Source organism: Notothenia rossii (genome assembly GCF_949606895.1).
Source record: "Notothenia rossii genome assembly, chromosome: 9".
In the NCBI taxonomy this organism is placed as follows: domain Eukaryota; kingdom Metazoa; phylum Chordata; class Actinopteri; order Perciformes; family Nototheniidae; genus Notothenia; species Notothenia rossii.
Genome location: NC_136907.1, coordinates 75784294 through 75800353, shown reverse-complemented (window position 1 = coordinate 75800353; position 16060 = coordinate 75784294). Strand labels below are relative to the sequence as shown.

General features: G+C 40.4%; 1 protein-coding gene across 1 annotated transcript in view; it reads left to right on the top strand.

The window, feature by feature from the left end:
• Positions 1-16060, top strand: part of LOC307020228 (partitioning defective 3 homolog) — a 338003-nt gene that overhangs the window by 248286 nt on the left and 73657 nt on the right. Inside the window, 1 exon segment of the mRNA XM_079651459.1 lies at positions 2665-2793. Within this exon segment, the coding sequence (XP_079507585.1) occupies positions 2665-2793 (129 nt within the window).

The following is a 16060-nucleotide window of genomic DNA, read 5'->3' as shown; positions in this document are numbered from 1 at the left end:
CCAAAATAACAGTACCAGAGACTGGCGACCCCCTGTCGACGGGGGGGGGGGAGTGCTAGTGAATTCATTTCAGTTTTCCGCACAAACACTGCGCTAGTGGATTGTCAAAGGGGAAGCCTCGTTACGGGGAAATTATACAGATGGCTAGTCCGCCCCTGAAAATGTCTATGCAAACGTTATTATTTATAATTTTAAAAAAAATGTAATTATAAAAAAAATGTATTAATCTTTTTTTATAATTTTTTTTTTTTTACATTTTCCCCCCAAAAAATTTGAATCATCTCGCGACCCCCACTCAGGGTCTCGCGACCCCCACTTTGGGAACCCCTGCAGTAGACGATGTTGAACCTAACTCTGCCATGGTGAAAGTGGCCGCCTGTTGCTGGCGAGTCATTGAAGTACTGCTGCAATGCACGCCCAATGACGGCACGCCCAATGAGGGCACGAGATACATTTGTGCGTGCACGAGATGGAAGGCTGACAGACAGGGCGGCAATCCCCGGCTAAACGGATTGGTTGTAGTTTTTACAGTATCACGGCTTCCACGGATGACATTTGTTTATGGATTTGTTGTCAAAGCACTAAAGATATTCATTGCTATCGGGATGTTAAGAGCATTCCATGGAATATAACAAAAAGTGTATCTCAAGCCGGTTTCTCAAACTTACCTACCCCACCTTTAATGGCATTAAACTGTTGCTTTTTTTTGGTTTTCAATTAACACATTTCAGATCATGGTATATGTCTTACTCATTTTCAGACTATTTACTCAGAACAGGGTGTGTCCTGCTACTGCTCCTGTTTTGTTCTTATTTTGGGCTTCATTGCACTTTGAAACTAAGGATTTTTTATCAACTTAATCGCATTAAAATATAGCTTTTTTTCTGTTTTCAATTAACTTTCTTTACTATTTATTTCGATCTGCTTATATTGCACACATGACACGTTACTTGTTAGACACTTTTATCCACTTACATACTCAATACTGTGGACAATCCCCACAGGAGCAATTTGGGGTGAAGTGTCTCAGGGACACAACGACATGCAGTGGGGTTTGAACCTGTGCTCCTCTGATCCAAACACCAACGCGCTAACCCACTGCGCCACACGCCTCCTTAACACATCTCCAATCATATTATCTTTCTTTCTCATTTCACAGAGTATTTACTCACTTTCTCTTAACCTCTTACAATCTGGCTGTTGTTCTGTTTTCGTAGGCTTTAGCAGGTGCAGTTTGAAAATGGATACTGGTATCTTTTAAATAATCTGTTGGTGCCAAGAACGAGGCTAAATAACGATCCAAAGTTAATCTTAATTTAGATAAGGGGAGACTGGCACGCTCATTTTCAAGATAACTGAAGGGAAATAGTTTTTATGGGTACCCACTTTATGTTAATCCCATGCAGTTTGTGGCAAACACTATGGAATTTGGGGGGATTTCAGACCATTTACATTCTCAGAAACACACTACAGGAAAAGGAAAAACCCCAAAACCATAATAGGGCCTCTTTAAAAGTCATCTAAATAAAACATAATGTTTATTGCAGATTTTTGATTAGAAAGAAAAGTGCCACAGAGCTTCATCTCAGATTCATCTTCAGGTTTCCAGCTTTCAGATGATGGACACCACGTCTATACGGAATATACTTCTGACTTCCTGAACATCTCCTGTCCCCCACTCATACCCCTCGAGAAAAGTGGTGAAATGGTTTGAGGTTAAACACACTCACTTCTTTGCTTTGTGTTAGATGTGACTTTCTCTCTCCTTCAACACACACACACACACACACACACACACACACACACACACACACACACACACAGACACCTCTTGGGCTTGTCTTTGTATTATTCCCCGTAGTTTAGTTTGTAGTTCTTAATGTTTCATTCATTGAGTTTCTCTTAAGCGTGTTCAATTTTTCTTCACTGTCTTCTGTCTCTTTCATTAACACACACACACACACACACACACACACACACACACACACACACACACACACCTCTTTGGTTCGTCGCGGCGTTGTCTCTTTAGAAGTTGTAGATATTCTCTGCGGACCAATTTCCCTGTGAATAATCACGGAGGTTCATTGTGGAAACGAGCACGGTGCCAAAGTCATTTCTTCAACAGGCGGCAGCTTTATACCGAGTCAATCAAGCTGAAATATCTCAGCAATGGCTCTTATTTCGTTAAGCGTCGCTCCCTCCCTATGAATATAATTACCGTGCTGAGCCGCGTCCACGCCTTCTTCATTTACCATTCCCCGACTTTCAACCATCTGAATTGCTTTTGAATCTATTAAAAGTACTTTTCAAATTCTTCATTTGACTCGTTTTGTCATACCTGATTTTGTGACTCAATATATCTGCAGTTGATTTGAAGTAACCTTAAGATGTTGAAAAGGTACCTACTGGTTTATTGTGAGTTCCAATAGATTTATAATAACAATATATAATAATAGGTGAAGATATTTCCTTGAAAATGTTCCGTGTACTCAATCTTGAACTGATCCATTTCTTGACCCCTGGAGGAAATTCATCAGTAAATTGGAAGGAATTAAAATAAGAATTATGTTATTTCAACAACAACAAAGTTATATCATCTTGTTAAACCTTCCAGCTCAGTGTCATAAAAATACCAATAGACAATTCATTGTTGTATTCCAGGTTCGGGAAACACCGTAAGGACGAACGACCGGGGGAAAAGTTGGATCGGAAAGGTTCCAGCAAGTGGAGGACGGAGGAGTCGCAGGTTTCTGATGAAGACACGATGAAGATGAGGATGGATCAGGAGAGGTAAGGGGCTTCCTGTTGTGCCGCCTGCGAAATGCTTTTAAATGTAGTTTATTGAATTGCTTAAGGTCCTTTTATCTTTGCACTCCTATATGCTTTGCTGCTTTAGCATCAAAGAAAAGTCATTACTACCTTACAGAGCCATGGACATGAAAGCTAGCCTTTTACTTTCAATGGTTTTCAAGCTTTAGAGAATTTAATAAAAGCTTGTTATGAATACTCTTGATCGTAGTTACAAAGTTCAAATCCAAACGTGTATTTTAGCGGCCGCGCTCCAGCTCTGTTCCCGGCTTTGACGAACACATCTACTTTGTGTTCAGCCATTCTCATTTTCTCCCTTAGATATCAGTTCATATACATTTTGTGGCCAACATGTATGTGGGCAACGTTTCACCACTTTGTTGAACATTTGAAAACCACGGTCATTAATCTGCTATCAACATCTTCTGGGAAAGCTTTCCACAAGATATTCGGTTTGCAGGAAGTTGTTTACATTCAGCCGCAGAGACATGAAGTCCAACGCTGCCATTGGATGATAATGCCTTGGTAGCATTTAGTATTTTAGGTTACCCAAAGGCTTAGATGAGGTTAAAGAGGACATATTGTGTTAATTTTCAGGTTCATATCAGTATGTAGTGTCTCTACTTTAAAGAGTCCTCTCCTGCTCATGTTCAGGTGTATATCAGTATGTAGTGTCTCTACTTTAAAGAGTCCTCTCCTGCTGATGTTCAGGTGTATATCAGTATGTAGTGTCTCTACTTTAAAAAGTCCTCTCCTGCTGATGTTCAGGTGTATATCAGTGTGTAGTGTCTCTACTTTAAAGAGTCCTCTCCTGCTGATGTTCAGGTGTATATCAGTATGTAGTGTCTCTACTTTAAAGAGTTCTCTCCTGCTGATGTTCAGGTGTATATCAGTATGTAGTGTCTCTACTTTAAAGAGTCCTCTCCTGCTGATGTTCAGGTGTATATCAGTGTGTAGTGTCTCTACTTTAAAGAGTCCTCTCCTGCTGATGTTCAGGTGTATATCAGTGTGTAGTGTCTCTACTTTAAAGAGTTCTCTCCTGCTGATGTTCAGGTGTATATCAGTATGTAGTGTCTCTACTTTAAAGAGTCCTCTCCTGCTGATGTTCAGGTGTATATCAGTGTGTAGTGTCTCTACTTTAAAGAGTCCTCTCCTGCTGATGTTCAGGTGTATATCAGTGTGTAGTGTCTCTACTTTAAAGAGTTCTCTCCTGCTGATGTTCAGGTGTATATCAGTATGTAGTGTCTCTACTTTAAAGAGTCCTCTCCTGCTGATGTTCAGGTGTATATCAGTATGTAGTGTCTCTACTTTAAAGAGTCCTCTCCTGCTGATGTTCAGGTGTGTATCAATATGTAGTGCCTCTACTTTAAAGAGTCCTCTCCTGCTGATGTTCAGGTGTATATCAGTATGTAGTGTCTCTACTTTAAAGAGTACTCTCCTGCTGATGTTCAGGTGTATATCAGTATGTAGTGTCTCTACTTTAAAGAGTCCTCTCCTGCTGATGTTCAGGTGTATATCAGTACGTAGTGTCTCTACTTTAAAGAGTCCTCTCCTGCTGATGTTCAGGTGTATATCAGTATGTAGTGTCTCTACTTTAAAGAGTCCTCTCCTGCTGATGTTCAGGTGTATATCAGTATGTAGTGTCTCTACTTTAAAGAGTCCTCTCCTGCTGATGTTCAGGTGTATATCAGTATGTAGTGGCTCTACTTTAAAGAGTCCTCTCCTGCTGATGTTCAGGTGTATATCAGTATGTAGTATCTCTACTTTAAAGAGTCCTCTCCTGCTGATGTTCAGGTATATATCAGTATGTAGTGTCTCTACTTTAAAGAGTCCTCTCCTGCTGATGTTCAGGTGTATATCAGTATGTAGTGTCTCTACTTTAAAGAGTCCTCTCCTGCTGATGTTCAGGTGTATATCAGTATGTAGTGTCTCTACTTTAAAGAGTCCTCTGCTTCTGATGTTCAGGTGTATATCAGTATTTAGTGTCTCTACTTTAAAGAGTCCTCTCCTGCTGATGTTCAGGTGTATATCAGTATGTAGTGTCTCTACTTTAAAGAGTCCTCTCCTGCTGATGTTCAGGTGTATATCAGTATGTAGTGTCTCTACTTTAAAGAGTCCTCTCCTGCTGATGTTCAGGTGTATATCAGTATGTAGTGTCTCTACTTTAAAGAGTCCTCTCCTGCTGATGTTCAGGTGTATATCAGTATGTAGTGTCTCTACTTTAAAGAGTCCTCTGCTTCTGATGTTCAGGTGTATATCAGTATTTAGTGTCTCTACTTTAAAGAGTCCTCTACTGCTGATGTTCAGGTGTATATCAGTGTGTAGTGTCTCTACTTTAAAGAGTCCTCTCCTGCTGATGTTCAGGTGTATATCAGTATGTAGTGTCTCTACTTTAAAGAGTCCTCTCCTGCTGATGTTCAGGTGTATATCAGTATGTAGTGTCTCTACTTTAAAGAGTCCTCTCCTGCTGATGTTCAGGTGTATATCAGTATGTAGTGTCTCTACTTTAAAGAGTCCTCTGCTTCTGATGTTCAGGTGTATATCAGTATTTAGTGTCTCTACTTTAAAGAGTCCTCTACTGCTGATGTTCAGGTGTATATCAGTGTGTAGTGTCTCTACTTTAAAGAGTCCTCTCCTGCTGATGTTCAGGTGTATATCAGTATGTAGTGTCTCTACTTTAAAGAGTCCTCTCCTGCTGATGTTCAGGTGTATATCAGTATGTAGTGTCTCTACTTTAAAGAGTCCTCTCCTGCTGATGTTCAGGTGTATATCAGTATGTAGTGTCTCTACTGGGACATGTCTTCATGCTTTAATGTTCAAAAAGTGCTGCAGCACCTCTTTTCACCCTCTGTCTGAAACCAGAGCCCAGGCTGCTCTGATTGGTTAGCTTATGCATAAGAATGGTAGATTTTACCACAGCTACTTAACAGCATGACAAACCCAACATAAGATTGGAAACAATGGTCTTAGTTTTCTGTCTGAACCTCAGGAAGTGTTTTCAAAGTAGCTCAACAATCAGACCGAATAAATTCCCTCTTTGACATTTCATAGACAAAACAAAATGGATATGTTTGACTTTGTTAATTAACTCCATATATTTCCAACAGCAGTATGTTAATGATTTAATAAACGAACAATGTGTGTAATTACAAAAATGAGTAGATGGGTTAGAGAGCCCATTATTTCCTAGTCTTTCACTGTTATCAGGATAGGCGCCCAAAACCAAAACATCCCCAAGACAGCCAGTTGTTTCCTCGCTGCATCACACTGCACCAAACTAAATGTCACCCGGGCGCTGAGCCAGTTTTCCGGGCGGCAGTTCATAAATGCCAAGGCCATTACTGCCCTGCCAGCTAATTAATTCCCTACTCTTGGTGTAGGTGCGGGAGTCATTACACCCCCCAACAGTTGCTCGTTATGAACATTTGGTTATTAATTATTTTCTTTACGCCTGAAGAGAACCTAGTCCAATAATATGATAATAGCCAGGTCTTATTTTTAATTGGCATAGGGTTAACGCAAATGCCACGTCGGATGATTTGATTGTGACGATGCATGTTGTTAAAAGTTCATAATGGTCCTTTTGTATGTTAATCCAATCTGTTTGAGTCACATTATCACGACGTTGCTTCAAACACCTGTTCAGAAGACTGTTGTTGTACTTCACAGATATCATGCCCCATTTCACTTATTCATTTAGATTCACAACGACAGCAGACGGAGGGTGAACTTATGTTCATTTGAAAAGCAGATAAACATGCTAATATGGATGTAATTGTTCATTGTGGACGTGAATGTACTTTCGAATGCATTCGGCCTTAATCAGGTTGTGAAATCAATTGGAACTTCCACAGCAATTTAAATAAGAAAGCTTCTAGTTTCAAATACCGTGGGATGCAATCTGTGAGTTTAATTACTTACATTGAGTTTTTTTGCCAATAGTAATGTATTTTAGATTTAGACCATTCAGTTATGGACAACAGGACATTGCCGTTGAGTAAAATGCTTGTACTCTATATAAGAGATAGAAAAACATTCCTTTGCTTTGTAGAGCAGCAGTTGGTGTGTTCGGCTAATGCTAATGCTAATAATGCTAATGCCAGCAAATAAAATGGCAGCTTCAAAAAACTTTTCCGAGTTTTACGGGGCGTGGTTTGCAATTCGCCCAGCCAATCAGAAATTGGAACTTTTTTCTCCTCAGGAAAGTACCTGCTCTCTAGCAGGGACTGAAAAGGGGGGGAAAAGTTCTCATGAACTAAGTTCTCTTTTTGGTGTGAACGCAAAATCCCAGGAACTATCGGAACTAAATGAGAAAAGTATGGGAAAAGTACTCCGGTGTGAAATCGCCTAATGTGTACTTGGCTATATTTTCTATTTACATTTTGAATACATTTTGTGTTCCCTACAAGATGGTAAGCTTTTTGGGGGATTTTAGCCGAAAACACAACACCCTGCAGCTAAGGGGAAACCCTAAAAAGTCTTCCAAGAATGTAAAGCCAATGTTTTTGGTTTTATTTTGGAAGCCACTACACGCTAAAGTATGTGGTCCAGCAACATGTGTTATTAAAAGGCTACAAACTGTATTTCTGCCAATCTATTCAGATTAATCTCAGAGGAAAAGCCTCTACAAGAGCTGAGAAAGAAGTGTTTCAGTCTATTTGTTCATTAGTTCGTTCTTTTGTTTGTTAATGTTTAATGGTTTTGGAGCGCCCAGGGCAAGAGAGAGCTAAGGAATTCAGCCAAGAGAGTATACAAGGAATAAAAACCAGCCAAATGAAGGTCTGTGCATCGAAAGAGCAGCAACCATCTTGGGATTGTCTTGACAGTAATTCAATGCATTAATTATTCTGTTCAGAGCTGGGTGTTTGACTCACTCCAACCAAGCGTACCTCCTCCCTGAACACCTGAAAAAGCACAAGCACACTTCTCGTTTGAATGCTACCCCCGGCTGAGATACAGTGATATTGACTGGGGAGATCCCACTGAGGATGTGGAAGACTGTGTCTGCTTCGGTGTTAAACAATAATCCAGTTAGCTGCGTTTCTCCCAAGGTTCAGCTGGGAGCTTTGGCACCTCGCTGCACAGCTCCTATTGATTGGCCGCTGCCACAGGCTGTGGTTAATCCAGCTGTGATTGACTAAATGGATGGATTTCCTCGTAGGTTTAAGTCTCGGGTCCCAGTGGACTCCGACCGAGAGCTAGACAAACAAATCAAGACGGACAGTTCAGCTAGCAGACGGAGGGTTGCGGGGAGAACGTATGTTCATTTGTAAAGCAGATAAACATGCTAATATGGATGTAATTGGTCATTGTGGACGTGAATGTACTTTCTAATGCATTCGGCCTTAATCAGGTTGTGAAATCAATTGGAATTTCCACGGCAATTTAAATAAGAAAGCTTCTAGGCTCAAATACCTTGGGATGCAATCCGTGAGTTGAATTACTAATATTGACTTCTGTTGCCAATAATAATGTATTTTTGATTGACATTTCCCTGAAAATGTAGATGTATACCATTCAGTTATGGAAAAAAGGGCATTGCCGTTGAGTAAAATGATTGTACTCTATATAAGAGATAGAGAAAAACGTTCCTTTGCTTTGTACAGTGTAACATTTAACTGCAAGATAACACATTCACACACTGTTGGTTATCAGGGAAACTGTTGGTTAAGTATCTTGACCCGAAACACAAAAACAAATTGACTGTAAGGGTTGGGAATCTAATCATGCATCTTCCAATCTGTAGACGACTATCTATAAAACCTCAGCTGCCCAAACCAAATAAATGTAAATGCATCTACCGTAATTTTTGGACTATAAGCCGCGCCTTTTTTCCAATTTTTCGACCCTGCGGCTTATATAACGGTTCGGCTAATCTATGGATTTTTACAGCTAACGGCCACTAGGGGACCTCCTACATCTATGGATTTTACAGCTAACGGCCACTAGGGGACCTCCTAAATCTATGGATTTTACAGGTTACAGTCCACCACCTTTAACTCTATGGGCTCTATGGCCGGTCCGCGCCCCCCACCTTTAAGCGGCGGGCTCCAGCAGGAAAAGCTGGAGGCCGGAAAAGAGTGAGACAGGTAGCGCGCAAAAGTAAAAGTGGAACCGAGAGTGATACGAGAGACAGAACGAGAGCAAGACAGACAGACATTACGAGAGCGAGACAGTTTGTCCCCGTACCACTGGTTGAAAACCACTGCCGTAGATCACTGCCGGTACGTGCGCTGGGAGCGCACCGTTTAAGTTTGAAAGTTGAAAAGTTTGTGTGTCTGAAACGCTATGTGATACAGTACAGTTTACACAGCACATGTTCTGTAGCTACTATTGCACTAAATGCTAACACTTGAATACGTTATGCAAATATGCAACTTGTTTGTTGAAATGTTAATAAATGGGAGCTTCCTCAAACAGCCATCTCTTTCCCGACAATCCCCTCTGTGCACGAACCCTTACATATGGTAATGAAACATTAAAACACCTGCGGCTTATAGTCCAGTGCGGCTTATATATGTACACATCATTCAATTTAGCTGCTCCAGCTTATATTCAGGTGCGCCTTATAGTCCGAAAATTACGGTATTTCAATGTGACACTCCTTTTAACTGTCAGTCAGGTTTTTGGGGTTTTCCCTTTCCTGTAGTGTGTTTTAAAAGGTTTTTGTGCAAACACATTTGTGTAAATGGTCTTCAAAGGCACAAAATACAAATATGAACCTGAATATGTGTAGAGTAGGGACCCTTTAAGAGTCATGCGACCAAAGGTTTAATAGTTGAATCTATACAGCACATCAGACAGTTATCATGCAATGTGTCTAAATGAACTTCCCTTGACCTCCACAATCACTACGACTACCTCAAGCCTTTAAATGTAAACGTTCTCCTTTCTTTAAATGTCAACGTTCTCCTTTCTTTAAATGTCCAAAAGTACTTATACGGTATAGTATCCTCGGCAAGGTCTTGCAATACTCTCTTTGCATACGAAGTGCTCCTGCCACATTAAACATTTGCACATATCCAATGTTCTTAATCCAAAAGGACCTTCGGCAGCCATCTTATCCAGCTGGACCGTCTCCTTTCATGTACTTCCTGCCTTTCTCCGGGTCTATCAGTTGTGTCAGCACTCACGCTAAGAGGAAGGTTTATTACACGGCGGGTACAATAGCACATAATGGACCATTGTTCTGGCTCGATGTGGTGGAAAGGTCACTCGTCAAACACATTTCTTCCACCGTAATGTCCCATCCTGCCATTTCTATACCCTTTTATCCGCTGTCCTCTCTGAATATGCTTTTCACCCTTTTTGTTCAACCTCTGACTCTTTTCCTAGATTATTTTTTTTCATCATTTACCCTTCACGCTAAGAATATGTTCACTCCTCATGAAGCTTAGCCGTTGGAGAGAAAGCAGGGTTCTCGTTGCGTAAATATGTTGGGATTGAAAGGTCAATGATCAGGCCAAGTGTGCTTTTCCTTCCTGTCCCGTTTCAATCAGTGTAATTGTATTTGCACAGTTGTACATTTTTAGCAACACTGCTTTCCAAGTGCTTGTCATGTTGACATAGATGGAGGCTTAGATTTTGTCTTTAAAGGAATACAGCTGGAGTCACCCTTGGTTTACTCCAGTTACCCTCGCTCTCCTGCCAAAGAGGGATCAGAACATCCTTAGAAAACACGCCAGCAGTATAAGGCTACTCCTCTATTACCATATATAGTTCTGTTTCGTCCAAACACACATTTCTACCCTCCTAAAATAAGACTAAATACACATCTGCTTTACTGAAAGCAATTTGCGTCCTGACGGAAGTAGATGATGAAGTCTCGGGATGTATGGAAGGTGTTTATTTAGCAATGTTTTAGTAGAAACATAGATTTTAGAAGTAGTTTTAGGATGAAATATGACTTATGCTAACAGGATGTATGTTTGATACTCAAAATGTGAAATGTAGTTGAGTATACCTTTTAAATATGATGGCTTTTCTTTGATTCTGAGAATTGTTTAATCACAGTTATTATTAAAGACTTGAGGAATGTACTGTAGAACATTTTTTTTTATCAACTGTCAATTTCCATAATCAATTAATTGCCATTTTGAAGCAGAAATGTTGCGACCAGATCTCTAAATGTGAGGATTTGATAAGCCTTTATTGATACCTTGAGGGTGGATTCATAATGTATCATCGTACATTAAATATCTCTGAGTTTTAGACAGCAGAAGACATTACCTTGGGCTCTGGGTAGAGATGTCCCGATCCGATCACGTGATCGGGGATCGGAGGCGATCACGTGATTTTCAAAAGATCGGGATCGGGAGGAAAAAAATCGGGCTTCGGGACTTTTTTTTTTTACATTTTGTTTTTTTTATAAATACTTTTTTTTACATTTTGTATTCAATGTTACAAAACAAAAATGACCATGTTCAAGTCTTAAAGTCATCCTGAGGCCTTAGTTTTGGTTTCAAATGACAGAACATCATGTATGTGTTGCTTCTTTGGGGCTTGTTTTCAGAGACCTGCTTATTTCTCTCAAATCTGGCAACAGAGTGGGCGCAGTGTTTAATTGTAGCAGTAAGCTAACGAGTACTGAAAGCTTTATTTTGTTTTGATCCAATACTGCACAACTGAACTGATTCAATGCTGCTGTGAAAGAAAGAAGCTATATCAATGTTGGATAGAATATCCAATTTAAATAAAAAAAATAACCTTAAGGGACAACTTGAATGCTTTTTTTCTTTTTTTTCTCTTAATGCATTGCATAAAGATCGGATCGGGAAAAATCGGTATCGGCAAATTGTCAAAATCAAATAATCGGAATCGGATCGGGAGCAAAAAAAGGTGATCGGGACATCCCTACAGTAGCTCTGGGAAGAGCTAGGGTTACCACAGTTTGTTGGACTGTTTTCTGAATCTGGGACATTTAACAATGCCATTTTTTTGTAATCAGCAACAGATATTTGATTATGAAAAGTATTCCTTCCTTCTGAAATCAGCATATGCATACACTTTATATTCCAGACCTGTTTTGACCCCACACATGTAGGTAGCTGTCCTTGTTTTTAAAAAGTCAGCTCCTAAGAGTTGACATTGTGTCCTTTCTCACACTCCACAACTGTTTCAAAGCTGCTTCCTCCCTCCGTCACAAAGCCTCATTACGGAGCCGGAGAAGTTCAGCTCTGGATTGGTACGTCTGGCCTTATCTTATCAGCCTCTGAGCTTGTGTATACAATCAGGAGCGGCTCCCTCTTCTGCTGCTGCGGCTTCTCTGATGGAAAACACTGGGTTTCCTCTGGGTGTAAAGATAGATCTCTCCAGGGCCCTGCTTCCTGCTGCGATATTAGATAATTGCTGCGTCCACAACTAATGCAGACACAGCTAGCAAGTCCACAGGCTTTCATGTGACATGGGTTAAGCTATAGGAAGAAGTGCTTATTTAGCAAAAACAGATGTTACTGCTGTTGAGGTTCAGTAGGGAGCTGTTAAAGAGGACAAATAATGCACATTTTCAGATTCATATCAGTATGTAGTGTCTCTACTTTAAAGAGTCCTCTCCTGCTGATGTTCAGGTGTATATCAGTATGTAGTGTCTCTACTTTAAAGAGTCCTCTCCTGCTGATGTTCAGGTGTATATCAGTATGTAGTGTCTCTACTTTAAAGAGTCCTCTCCTGCTGATGTTCAGGTGTATATCAGTATGTAGTGTCTCTACTTTAAAGAGTCCTCTCCTGCTGATGTTCAGGTGTATATCAGTATGTAGTGTCTCTACTTTAAAGAGTCCTCTCCTGCTGATGTTCAGGTGTATATCAGTATGTAGTGTCTCTACTTTAAAGAGTCCTCTCCTGCTGATGTTCAGGTGTATATCAGTATGTAGTGTCTCTACTTTAAAGAGTCCTCTCCTGCTGATGTTCAGGTGTATATCAGTATGTAGTGTCTCTACTTTAAAGAGTCCTCTCCTGCTGATGTTCAGGTGTATATCAGTATGTAGTGTCTCTACTTTAAAGAGTCCTCTCCTGCTGATGTTCAGGTGTATATCAGTATGTAGTGTCTCTACTTTAAAGAGTCCTCTCCTGCTGATGCTCAGGTGTATATCAGTATGTAGTGTCTCTACTTTAAAGAGTCCTCTCCTGCTGATGTTCAGGTGTATATCAGTATGTAGTGTCTCTACTTTAAAGAGTCCTCTCCTGCTGATGTTCAGGTGTATATCAGTATGTAGTGTCTCTACTTTAAAGAGTCCTCTCCTGCTGATGCTCAGGTGTATATCAGTATGTAGTGTCTCTACTTTAAAGAGTCCTCTCCTGCTGATGTTCAGGTGTATATCAGTATGTAGTGTCTCTACTTTAAAGAGTTCTCTCCTGCTGATGTTCAGGTGTATATCAGTATGTAGTGTCTCTACTTTAAAGAGTCCTCTCCTGCTGATGTTCAGGTGTATATCAGTATGTAGTGTCTCTACTTTAAAGAGTCCTCTCCTGCTGATGTTCAGGTGTATATCAGTATGTAGTGTCTCTACTTTAAAGAGTCCTCTCCTGCTGATGTTCAGGTGTATATCAGTATGTAGTGTCTCTACTTTAAAGAGTCCTCTCCTGCTGATGTTCAGGTGTATATCAGTATGTAGTGTCTCTACTGTGACATGTCTTCATGCTTTAATGTTCAGAAAGCTCTTTATTGTTCTTATACTGCCTGTGCTGCAGCACCCCTTCTCACCCTCTGTCTGAAACCAGAGCCCAGTCTGCTCTGATTGGTTAGCTGGCTGGTTCTGCTGTGATTGGTCAACCGATTAGAGATGTCCCGCCCCTTAGCCTATCTCGTACAATGTGTTTGAGCGCTAGCAAATAGAGGTGTGAATGTTACACAGTGATGTCACTATGTTCAGAAGTCAAAAAAGGATTCCATTGGAGGCATATTCAGGCAGGGAATGGAGCGTGTGGGAGAAAATGTTCCTCTGGACAGAACACAAATATATCCTCCTGTGACCCGAGGAAAAAAAGTGTTTTCCAATTTCCTTTTTTTTGTGATTTCCTACCTATTTAGGGTTAAAAAACATCTTGCAATTTAGACTTTTTTATTGTACAGTATGTCCACTGTAAGGCAAGGCAAGTTTATTTATATATATATCAACACAAGGCAATTCAAAGTGCTCTATAAAAAATGAAAGACATTAAGAAAATGGCATTTAAAATCAGTCATTAAAAAGAAAAGATAATAAAATAAACATTAAAATTAAAAAATTAAAAACATTTTTTTAAAAAGACGTCGGGACCATACAGTATTAGTTTGAAAAGACAGCCAACAATTAACAGATAGACTATGTAACGTGTTATGGTTATAGAGTGATATTAATACAATAATACATTCACCTTTATTTAAAACATGAATAATTAATTGATGGTCATTAAAAAACTAGTTTGGTTTTTGGTGAATCTTTCCAGATCTTCAAAGACTTTGTAGTCAATGTAGTGGGAAAAGTACCTCATTGACTCCAGTCGGCACGGGCTGTAGGGTCATCTTGACTAGTTTTATGGATGTGGTCTCCATTTGACCTGCTCATAGAAACAAAGCTTGCCTTCCTGAGGCAACTCTCATTTTTCATGGCTCCACTTCAAATCAAAACAACAATAAGACATACGGGCTACTCTTGGCCCACAGAGGGACATGTCTTTCCAGCTCGTCCCTATCTGTCTCTCTGTCTGTATCTGTGCGCTCATGGAGCCTCCTGCATCTTTCCCCCCCTTCCTCTTGACCCTCTTCTATCCCAGGTGTGAAAGCCTCATCTCTCTCATCATCTGAGAGCTCAACATCTGAATCTCCCTGAACTATCTGGTACAGAAAATCTCTGCTTCAGTTCAGTCTCCTGCAACAATATTGAGTCCATGAAGACGGTCCTGACGTCCACTAGGATGGACATTTATAAAAGAGCTGTTATTTGAAAACTTGAATTATGAATTGCTTTCAGATCTAAATATATAATTCCTCGCATGTTAATAAACAAGAATATATAGGATTTTCATGGTAAAAATGACAATTATTCAACAATATTTGACTTCCTGCTTCTATAACATTTTGTTTTTGGTATGCCAGCCATTTTGGATGAAAAGAAAGAGGAACTTCCCAGCATGCAATTTTAACCAATGACACATCACTGGAAAGACCAGGATGTCCTCTGTACAGTACATCAGGGATTGATGAGTAGCTCAAAAGTGTAAAAGGAGATGCATGTTAACAACTACAGTGGACATGTTCAATGGGCTGGGTCCCAGGAGGATATAGAACAAACAGGAAACTGAAAGATATAAAAAGCGTAATCGGGCCCCTCTAAAGCCACATTAGCAGCCTTGTGTTTAGTACTTCGACATGTTTTTTATTTTGTACCTCCAATGGTGGAGCCTTCCTATTTTTAAGGCGTATTGTTTCATTATGCACAGCAAGCAATTTGTTCTGTATGAAGCATTTCAGTTTTTAACCCGCTGAGTGCTCGGTGAAGTCGCCCCCCCCCCTACCTCGTCACGGCGGCTGTCCCATTCTCTTTCCCTCCGCCATTAGAAAGCGGCCCGGAGAAAGGAGAGCAGTGTGATAATTGGTAGTTGTAAAGCTCTGATAATTGGCAAGGCTGTAATTACGGGGCTGCGCGATAGGTAGTCCCCCCGCTGTAGAGGAACCACGGTGCCAGTTATTCACAAGATAATGGCCTAAAGAGTGTGTGTGTGTGTGTGTGTGTGTGTGTGTGTGTGTGTGTGTGTGTGTGTGTGTGTGTGTGTGTGTGTGTGTGTGTGTGTGTGTGTGTGTGTGTGTGTGTGTGTGTGTGTGTGTGTGTGTGTGTGTGTGTGTGTGTGTGTGTGTGTGTGTGTGTGTGTGTGTGTGTGTGTGTGTGTGTGTGTGTGTGTGTGTGTGTGTGTGTGTGTGTGTGTGTGGAGAGAGAGGTGTCAAAAGGTATGTGCCTGTAAGAGGAAATCACGGTAGCTTTACATTAGCAGCACTCTGAATACAAGTCGCTTCCTATTATTAGGTGATGTGGAGGCAAGAGACTATTATATATTGTTTACGGTATTATTCAGTAAAACAACAGGATACATAATAGGCTCCTCTCTCTTCTGTTATGGTTAAAAAGCAAAGTGGAAACCAGTAAGGTGGCATTTTGTTTTTCCGTGGACCCTAGGAAGAATGGTTTCTCCCCTTGAAGCCAAGAAGGAATTTAGATTTAGCCATAAACGTGCAAATAGAAGGAAAAAAGCTCTATCATATTAACACCTAATTGTA